This window comes from Phaseolus vulgaris, chromosome 9 (assembly GCF_051622355.1).
Source record: "Phaseolus vulgaris cultivar YP4 chromosome 9, ASM5162235v1, whole genome shotgun sequence".
Classification (NCBI taxonomy): Eukaryota; Viridiplantae; Streptophyta; class Magnoliopsida; order Fabales; family Fabaceae; genus Phaseolus; species Phaseolus vulgaris.
In genome coordinates this window covers 32,819,062-32,829,448 of record NC_143506.1, presented here as the reverse complement: position 1 = coordinate 32,829,448, position 10,387 = coordinate 32,819,062, and the positions used below count along the sequence as shown (strand labels likewise).

The 10,387-nt window shown below is 30.0% G+C and overlaps 1 protein-coding gene across 2 annotated transcripts; it reads right to left on the bottom strand.

Annotated features, from left to right (window-relative positions):
- Window positions 1-985: 985 nt before the first annotated feature.
- LOC137821729 (agamous-like MADS-box protein AGL8) lies at window positions 986-10,102 on the bottom strand. 2 transcript variants are annotated; one of them, XM_068626462.1, is made up of 8 exons: window positions 9,581-10,102; window positions 6,937-7,015; window positions 6,211-6,275; window positions 6,028-6,127; window positions 5,887-5,928; window positions 2,451-2,492; window positions 2,246-2,364; window positions 986-1,389 (listed from the first exon to the last, which is right to left on the bottom strand). In XM_068626462.1, the coding sequence occupies exons 1-8, from the start codon at window positions 9,763-9,765 to the stop codon at window positions 1,278-1,280; spliced, it is 744 nt and encodes a 247-aa protein (XP_068482563.1). In that variant the 5' UTR covers window positions 9,766-10,102; the 3' UTR covers window positions 986-1,277. The 2 variants fall into 2 exon arrangements, with proteins under 2 accessions (XP_068482563.1, XP_090151437.1); XM_090295311.1 differs by having other exon boundaries at window positions 6,028-6,152; window positions 9,581-9,964.
- Window positions 10,103-10,387: the final 285 nt, after the last annotated feature.

Sequence of the window (10,387 nt, the reverse complement as noted above, 5' to 3'; positions counted from 1 at the left end):
AGTCATTCCTTCCTTAGTGGAGGCAAATGATTCTTTAGAAGAGTTAAGGGAGCGAGAAGTTCTAATGGGTCCTAAAATAATATAAGTAATGTTAGAAGAGGAATAGAGAATTAATACCTATGTTTTTCAAATTTTCTTTGATTCTTCTTCCAAACTTAAGACAAACACAAATTTTATACTGTTTAAATCTAGTATTTTAGCACTAAATGTTGACGAAGGGGAGTTACATCTAGCCAATAGTGGGGGAAAGTAGTTGTCACCATTTTTGTAAAGATAGATTTTTTTTTAAAGCTTAGAGATGAAGGAAAAAGTTCTTAGAAAGAGCAGTTTTGAAAAATAATAAGAAAGGGATTTAGTTTTTATTACTAAAACCAAATAGTTGCAACGTCATAATAAAGCAATAAATTAAGGGTTTAATTTTTATTGTTAAAACCAAATAGTCCTTTTTATTAATGGCGTGAGTGGGGTAAAACAAAAAGTGAATTTCTTTTCGGAATTTTAAGTAATGCCAAAGAACCTTAATTATGAATCTGTATTTAATGCATGTGGTAATTGAGAAGGGTACGTAAACCTTACATGATCAAAAGGCAAGTGAGAAATAAATGACAATTAATAAAATCAACAAGACTATTGCAAACCATACCCATGAAGTATTGCAGGAAATTATGAATTTTCTCTAAGCGTTCAAAATAACATTGTTTCAGAACATCTTTTATTAGTACTATGTTGCATAAAAAAAGAACATCTATTATTAGTACTATGTTGCATAAAAAACAGTTTATTTATATAAAATATTATGGGTGAAATCAATTATTCTTACTGGAGCAATGACTAATCGAAAGATTATTAGAGATGATATCAATAGTTTTGTAGCTTAAATCATGTATATTAAAGTTACAATGTTTGAATTGTGATGTTTACATTTTTACTTTCTTGAAACTTTCTTGAATGTCTCATAACATATGTTTTTCTTTTAAATTTCGAATGCAATTAATTAATATTTTTATTCAAAATAAAGGTGGAAACTTAAAGTTTTGGTAAGAACCCCAGATTCACAATTGCAATTGCCACTACATATGTGTTGTAGGTTTGTATCTAGAGAGGCCATAGCATTGCAATGTATAGTGACATACATATTACATACCAATGATATTCCAGCTGAATTCATGGGGTGTTGTTCACAAATCAACACACTAGAACGTTTTAGATCTTATATTAAGGTAAGCTTTGTATTGGCCATATTCATATTTAATTTTTATGCTATTAATAGTCTTCTTCTATTCATTTGTAGGACGAAGCATCCAAGGTGGAAGAATGGCATTTACTCGACTTGGAGTTGTTGCACTTCCTTCATTATCTCCTCCATCACCTATTACTTGTGAGGACCCTCTGCATCAAATACCCTATTTAATTAGACAATATGCACAATGTTTTAATAACCCTACTCAAGAGTCTCATGCACCCCTATATATGCATGGACATGCACAAATTAGTTAAGGAAAATCAAACAGTTCATAGTTAAATAGATGTTCAAGCTCTAAAAACTGTTAAAAGACTTTTAAAAACCAAAATCCCACTAATGAAATTTCTTTTCAAACCATTTAGTAACAATAATTTCACTTCAATGATTTTGTTATATCCTTTCACTTGTATGTCAAGCTGATTAGATTAGAGACTAATTCCACAATGCTAAATATGAATTCTTTATAATATGGATAATTTCCGAAACAATACACCATATGATAGTTACATTAACTTAACAAATTTAAAAGTAAACACATACCTCCTATGAAAAATTAACATCAACTGTGTTGTTTAATTAATTTATTTAGGGTTGATAAATAAGATTGAGTAACTATGATATAGTAGGATGTAGTCCGATCTCAATTTTGATTTTTCTTATAAGAGGAATAAACTTCACGTGTTTCATCTTGCTTAGTTAGTTTTAGAATTTATTTTTGTACTCTTTTTTTTTTTGCATGAGTTTAACCTAATCTTTCATGTTTGTTGTTTTTTTTATGTTATAATTCATGTGATAACATATGATTGTTTAGATTTTGGATGTCAATCTAGCAAAGATGTCAGATTTCATAGTAATGTCTAACATATGTTTTATGAAATAAATTTAATTTTTAAAATTACTTTAAAACAAATATCATCAACGTCAATTAAATGAATGGTATTTTAGAAATAATCTTATTAAATAGGATAAAATTAGTTAAAAATTGAAACTAGATATACAAACCTAATATTAGATGTCTCCAATGGTTGAGGTACAAGGACTGAGGAGGCTAGATCCATTTCATCAGCTTGTCGCTCAAATTGTGCTTGTTGTGCTGCTAGTGCCTTCTCTTTTTCCTTTATCTGGTTTTTACTCAAAACAATGTAGCCATATAAAATAAAATTAATATCCAAATAAAAAAGTAAAAAAATTGACGTTAATTTCATACCTTCTTTGCGAGAGTGTTGTTTTGTTCTTGTAGGGCCTTATCCTACAACATTTGAACCTAACAAAGTTAACTCCATCCATGTGTATAATAAGTTCAAAAATATAAGTGATTATGCAAGTTAAAAATTAATTCTTTTCATTACAATTAATTATTGAAATAATTCAAATACATATGTATTTTGTACACAATTTTAGAGGTGGAAAAAACAATAAGAACAATAAATAAAAGAACAAAAAAGGCTTCAACAATTAACAAGGTGAGAACTTTTCCCTTGTTCACATTGTAAAAAGACAAATCATCCAAAGAAAAATGTTGGTGAATGTTAAATGTCAAGTGTAGAAAATGCGGTGATTTAAGACGTATAGAGCGAATCTACAAGTCTAAATCAAAAGAGACAAATTTAACTTTGGAGGAGATAGAAGATAATCAAATCTTTGTTGCAAGATTCTTTACTACAACCAAAACTTCTAGTGACTCGTGGTTAATAAATAGCGGTTGTACAAACTACATGACCAATAACGAGAAACTTTTTAGAGAGCTTGGAAAAACCATCATTTCTAAAGTGAAAATTGAAAATTGTGATTTCATCTTAGTTAAAGGGAAGTGGACAATTTCTATTGAAAGTTTTACATGTTTGAAGTATATCTCTGATGTTTTATTTGTGCCTAATATTGATCGAAATCTGCTTAGTGTTGCAGAACTTGTGAAAAAAAAAGGCTTCAAAGTCATATTTGAATATAACTAGCGTTTGATCAAAGACACAAAAAAGAAAATATATGTTTAGAGTGAAAATGAGATTTAAAAGCTATAATCTAAATCTAATGGAGGATGTGTAAAATTCTTGTGAGCAAAGATGTAAAGTTCATGGAAGATCAACAATGGAATTGTGATGAGCCAATAAGAAAGCAACTTCTAGAAACTCCACAACTTTTTGATGATGAAGTTAATGAAATTCTTGTCAAAGGGACAAGATCTATATATGATATTTATCAAAGGTGTAATGTCAGACTATCTTAGAACATGCTAAAATTGAGAAGCTAAAAAAGATGTGAAATGGATTAATAAGATTAAATATGATTGAAAAAAATGACACATACATGAAAGCTAGTGGATTAACCCAAACACAAACAACACATAGGAGTGAAATGAGTTTATAGAACTAAACTAAATGCAAAGGGTTCTACAAATAAACATAAGACCGAATTAGTTGTGAAAAGCTACGCTTAAGTGTTTAGAGTAGATTTTTCAAAAAGATTTGCTCCCTTTGCATACCTTAATACAATCAAAATGTTATTTGCTTTGGCTTCACAAAAAGGTTTGAAAATTGACTATTTAGATGCAAAATTTGCAGTTTTAAATGGTTATTTGTAAGAGGAGATATTTGTGAAGCAATCAAAGGGATTTCAAGTCAAAGGACAAGAAAACGAGGCTTACAAGCTAAAGAAGACCTTGTATGGTCTTAAACGGACTCAAAGGACTTGGTATGACAGAATTGATGATTATCTTTTAAAAATTGGATTTATTAAAAGTCCAAGTGAAACTACATTTTATGTGAAAATGACAGGAAGTAAAGTGCTTCAGATGTTTAAGATGACAAATCTTGGTTTAATGTCATTTTTTTTTCTAGAAATGGAAGTAAAGCAAGAAAAATATGGAGTCTATATATGTCAAAACAATATGCAAAAGAAATATTGAAAACTTATGCATGGAGAAATGCAAAAGTATTGATACACTTTTTTTTATCAGCAAAGAATAAATAAAATAAAAAGAGACACTTCAGGGGTGTCACAACCCTTATACAAAACCCCAAATACAAGTATTCTAGTACCCTACCAACTAATGATCCAACAATACACAATCCCAGTACAAAATATAAGAACCCAACAAACACAGTTACATCAACCCACCAAAAAGGTCACACCCTCAAACAAAGACATACAAGAGGTTTTTGCCATCAGGCTGAATTATCATAACCAAGTGTCAAACTCGACAATAAAAGACACATCACCCAACAACTAATACACTAATTAACCAAGAAGAAAAATTTAGCAAAGATGATGGAGTCGATAAGTTGTAAGGATACTTAAAGATAATGATTGGGCTAACTCTATTGATGACATGAAAAACCTATTGGGTTATTGCTTTATCTTTGGTACATGTATATTTCCATGGTGTTTAAAGAAACAAGACGTTATGACCCAAAGCACAATAGAGACAAAATATGTGACAACCACTTTAGCTATGAATTCAACTATTTGGTTAACACATATACTTGTTGATTTCCATATGGAAGAAAAGGAAGCTATAGAGATTCTAGTTGATAATCAATAGGCTATTTCCATTTCAAATAATTTTTTTTTTTCATAGCAAAACTAAGCATTTCAAGATCAACTTGTCTTTTTTAAGAGAAGTTAGAGTAAAAAACTTTAGTGCAAAACTAAAGATCAATGTGAATATATTTTAACAAGAGTCCTCCCAAAAATAAAATTTGAAGATTTAAGAAATAAATTAGGTATCTAGCTATAGGAAAAAAGGAAATTTATTAAAATTGTGACTAAAATGACTGCAGCATAGATAATTTTTTTATTCAATTTTGTTTGGATTTTTTTAGGTGTTAAAGATCTGATTATAATTCTCCAATTTTTAAGTCTAGAAACATGAAACTTGTGATATGCAATTACTTTCCAAATCTATTAAATAAGCAAATCAATAAAACATAAATCATTTTCTCCAATTATATTTTTAGTCTTTTTTTTAATTTATTAATATTATTTCAATAACATTTTGTCTTATTTGAGTTGTTCCTTCAGTTTTATTTTAGTTGGATAACCTGTTATTTCAATTGTTCAATAACATCTATTTCAGACTCTTTCTTTGTAAATAATTAGGGTATGAGGTGGATACATTATTGGAGCTATATATATAATTTTCACAGTCTTTATCATCTCCAACCTTCTTCTTCAATTATACGTGTTTGGGTTTCTTAAACCCACAGAGTCATTTGGATAAATTGAATGTGTCATGTATTGGCATAGAATTAAGTCAAATGTGAATCCCTCATTTACATATACAAGTTTAAACTACTTTAATTGTATCATCTTTTATAGATACGAATTTATTTATTATATTCAAAATCTTTAGTTCAAAGATAACAATAAATCATATTGGACAAACAATATTTCTAGTATTGCTAAGTGATAGAAGTAATTTGCAATACTTTTTGTACCGTTTAAAAAAAATCATATATATAAGTTAATTTTGCTTCATAGACCACAGTAAAAAAAAATACAATACATTTGCAAACATGTTATAATCATGAGTAAACTTGTTCAGAAAGAGAAGAAAATAGTTTTCCACCCTTTGTTGATTCGTTCATGATCAATGGTTATTTTGCAACATATATACTTGACAAAAAGATGAAAACAAGAAGAATCACCTTTTTATTAAGCTCTGAAATAGATTCATACATGAGTTGGTTCTGCAAATTACATAATTAAATAGTTAGAAAGACTATTATATATAACATTCATGAGTTGAAACTATATCAGGAAAATGCACTACTACTGCATGGTTTTACCTTCCGTGATCTAATGTGTTTGAGAGCACTATCAAGCTGATGCTCCAAATTCTGAAGCTCTTTGATACTTAGACCATCCAAATCTTGTCCCATAAAATTCCTGCAAAACAATTGCAGAAATCCTACTGTTTTACATTTTAGTAATTGCAGAACACCAAATCCCTTCTCCAACTATTTCAGTACCTTTGATTTTTCTGTAGAACTTCCAACCTTGCTTTGAGCTTTGCATGTTCTAGAGTCCAATTTTCCTAACATTGTTTATAATAAAGTTAGTCTTATCTCATTCTTGTAATGATCTGTGTAGAAGGGCAATATCTATATATCTATATATCTATCTATATACTTTTTTTCTGATTGATAAAAACAAGGAAATACATGAATTTCGTAAGTTGAAAATTTCCTTTGAACAAAATTGATGTTCAGGTTTAGAACTAAATAAATCAGTTGTTAGTAAGTAAAATTAATAAAAATAGTCCTACGCATGGTTTAGAGAAAGAATTATGATCAATGAATTTTGAGCTTAAATCTACTTTTGATCATGTAGTTTTCTAAATCTATTTTTATTCCTATAAATCTACTTTTGACTAAAATATATATACTTTTCATTCTTATAAAATTTTACTTGTATATATTTAGTTTTCTACTTTTCAAAATTAAACCATTTTAATCTACCATTAATGTATAGTTTAATTGTTCATAAAAAAAATGTTAACATTTCCTCCATAATAATAGTGAGCTAAAAGTACTTAATTTTATAAAATTTAAAGACCAAGATTTTACAGGGATCAAAATTGAAGATTGGGAAACTAAAGGAAAAAAAAAATAGATTTAAGCCTTAATTTTGTCATCTTAGATTATCATCAATTGAATCAAGAAAATGAGTATTATAAAGGTTACATATATACTTACACTTTGTGGTTGATCACTTACAACAAGCTGCCTCTCTGCATATGAATACCTCTCATACCGTTCAAGAATTCTTTCCATACTGTTGAGAAAGAAAATTTGTCAACGATAGAGAACATATCTATAACTAATTTTTATAAGAATTGAAGTATTCTTATTTATTTATTATTAATAAAAAATAATAAATATATATAACAATGTTTAAATATTACACCATACAAGTTAGCTTCATGCATGTATAATACCTGTGTTAACATATCTAAAGGAAGAACTTCATAATTCCATTAACGTGCTAGCTAAAAGATTTCACCTTAGTCTTATTATGTGGGATCAAATCGCAGTTTTCAATACTTGTATTTAACCCATGGTGGTTTGGGAAACTTGGGTGTGCTTCTAACTTTATATTTTTTTAATCAAACCAAACAAAATAACATCATGAGATGGGACAATGAGTTCTCCAACCTTATGTAAAAGGTTTATCATGTTTATACCATACAAATTTGCTTTATGCGTTCAATTAAGTACAGGACAAGAACAAGAATCCACATTTGTCAGAACAAATCTATAACAAAAGACCTTAATTTTCGTAAGCTCCAAAATACTAACCAAGTTAGTAAGAACATGGCTAAATATATATCATCTCATTATGTTGAATACCTTTTTCATCACATCTCAACTTTCGACTATCTTTGAAATTGTTAGATGAAACGTAAAATGGAGAGAGGGAAATATTATTTCACGTAAAAATAGATCATAATCTATTATGTTTCATTATTTAGTTTCAATTTTCTTTTCTCTAAATTTGAAATGCACTTGCTGAAGAAAATTATACACAAAAAAATAACTATTTTATCTTTTTAAATGTTATCTCGTAAATCAATAGTGTTTTAATATTTAAAATAAGATATTTCATAAACGGATAGAAAGACGAAGATTTAACTTAATAAATATCTCAGTTTTCACATATATAATAAAGTCATCCAATAAAAAAATTGTATATTTTCTTTTCTTTCACATTTTATATCAACAATGATTTCACATAATGTTGGTAAATGGACAAGTTGCACTTCAAGAGGGAGAATCAGAGTTAAAATTTAAATAAGTTCTCCTTTGAAGGACCCATATATACCCATATATTATATAGGTAAAATTTGTACATCCCACATACATGGTTTTAAAAAACATTCTGACACTGTTTTCAGTCCTAACATAATTTTTTTAGGTTCGATTAATTCTAACTACATATTTGTCCGAAATTTCTGTCTATAAGGAACACAAAACTACGACCACCAATAAAAAATTGATTTCACAGTAACACTTTCATTCCAACTATATAGGAGTAGCTCTCATATAAGGGATCTGTTGATTTTATTTATGTACAATGCATTAAATCCAATCCAATGTTTCCTAAGCCAAACACAAAAATATAGCAGAACTTGTGAGCTTCATTGTTTCGTCCTATAAATATGTTTTGTTTTATAACTCAAAACATAAGTTAAAACACATAATATGCACCAAAATGACTACATTAACTGTAATTATTTTTGTGTTTGATGAAAAATATGCTCCATGTTATACAAGAAAAACAAGTTATAATTAAAAGGTTGCTAAACTCATTTTGAAATACTTAGTATAATATATAAAAATGCTTTAAAATTCAGTGACAAAGAGGAGTACATACTTTATGAGAAAAAAATTGATTTATGCTCACCCATGACTCAGGAGTTACCTCCTTTAACCTGTGTATTGAGTGAAGTCTACCTAAGATCCACACTACACCTATTAATTTATCCTAGAAAAAATGTCAGAAAAATCTCCTTCGGGAACGAAAGAGGAAACAGGTTATAACAAACGTATGATAAGTGATAAATTGGACAAGAGTACTATGCTGGAATAGGTAGCAAGGTAAAAAGTTGTGCACACTCGAGTGTGATATTGAATTTTTGGTGGAAGCACCGTTTTTAAATTGAATTTGTTATATATATTTATGTGTCTCTGTGTGTGTTGATGACCCTAGTGTCACAGTGATCGGTCACTTTTGTGGTTCCTCCTTTCTCATATTTGTGTATCTGAGGCTGAGTTTGTCAGATCAGTCTGCTTCTTTCTAATAGCGAATCACGTACGCTTTATATGGCCATGCGGAGAGAGTGATGTAAGTCTCACTTACACTACACACTACACAAACTACTCCCTAATCAACTCATGCTAAACAGTAATTAAAACTAAACTATATATATATATGTCACTGCATGATGACACTCTTTTCAAGTACAGCAAAACGAATCATATACACATCTATGAAGATTGCTAGTTCTAGATAATCATATCGTGATGAAAATCAGAGAAATGAGTTTTATCAGAAAGAAAATTTGAGAATTGAGTGTCTAATCACACACTAATTACTACTAAACCAAAAGGGGGGATTAGAAAGTAATTGAATATGTTACCCAGAAGAATACCAGTTACCATAAAGGGGTTAAAGAAATCATCAAGAAGAGGCATAATATATGGTAAACATAATTGACAGAGATCCATGAGAAAATTAATGAATTAAGTATGATATGAGGAAGAAAAGAATAGAGAGAGTGTTGGGATTATAGTAAGAGAAATGAAAAGGGTTGAAGGTACGTGAGGTTGTGGAAGATACCATGGATCGCTGGAGTACTCAAAGAGTTTGCCTTTGGTGGAGAAGACTATGAGGGCGACTTCAGCATCACAAAGCACAGAGATCTCATGAGCTTTCTTGAGCAAACCAGACCTTCTCTTGGAGAACGTTACTTGCCTATTGATCTTGTTCTCGATCCTCTTCAACTGCACCCTTCCTCTCCCCATATTCTACCACCACACACTGCTTCTGCTTCCAACACTTTGCTAGCTGCTTTGATCCACTCCCACGATCACCACCACACCAACAACACAATTCCCACACGAATTCCAGTCATTAATAGCAGATCACAAGAAAGACGACGTAGCACCCTTCAATTCCCCTCTATCGGTGTGTTCTTGTCTATGCTTCTCTCTTGGTGTTCTTGTTTCTGCGTATGGAATTCTGTGATTTATAATATGCCATCAACATCTTTATTTACGTACGTGAGAGCTATGTGGTGTGTGTGGGAGACGAACATTAACATATGACCTTGACCACTAGTCTCCCTATGATTCATTCTTCTTCTTCTTTTTTTTATAAAGTGGACAATAAAACATAAGATAAAAAATTAAAAGAGCAAATATCATTGGCTATTATTATTATATTCGAGGAAAAGAAAAAGAAAAGTGAGTGGGAAAAAACCTGATGGGAAGGTGGTTTTGCAAAACCAGAGCGGTTTCGTCAAAAACGTTGTCGAGCTTGGATTGGACAGAGGCACTATCGGGACAGTCCCTTGCTCCCTGTCGTCATGTACGATCTCTCCTTGTGTCTTTACTTCCTCGTATTTTCCTATGCTTTTGTCTGTTA

What these genes read in the sequence shown, in the direction of transcription:
- LOC137821729 (XM_068626462.1), bottom strand. Translation starts at nt 9,765, where the DNA reads ATGGGGAGAGGAAGGGTGCAGTTGAAGAGGATCGAGAACAAGATCAAT. An exon ending in GTTCTACAGAAAAATCAAAG is followed by an intron (nt 6,128 to 6,210) that starts GTACTGAAATAG and finishes ATTGTTTTGCAG; the next exon opens with GAATTTTATGGGACAAGATT. An exon ending in ACAACACTCTCGCAAAGAAG is followed by an intron (nt 2,365 to 2,450) that starts GTATGAAATTAA and finishes AGTAAAAACCAG; the next exon opens with ATAAAGGAAAAAGAGAAGGC.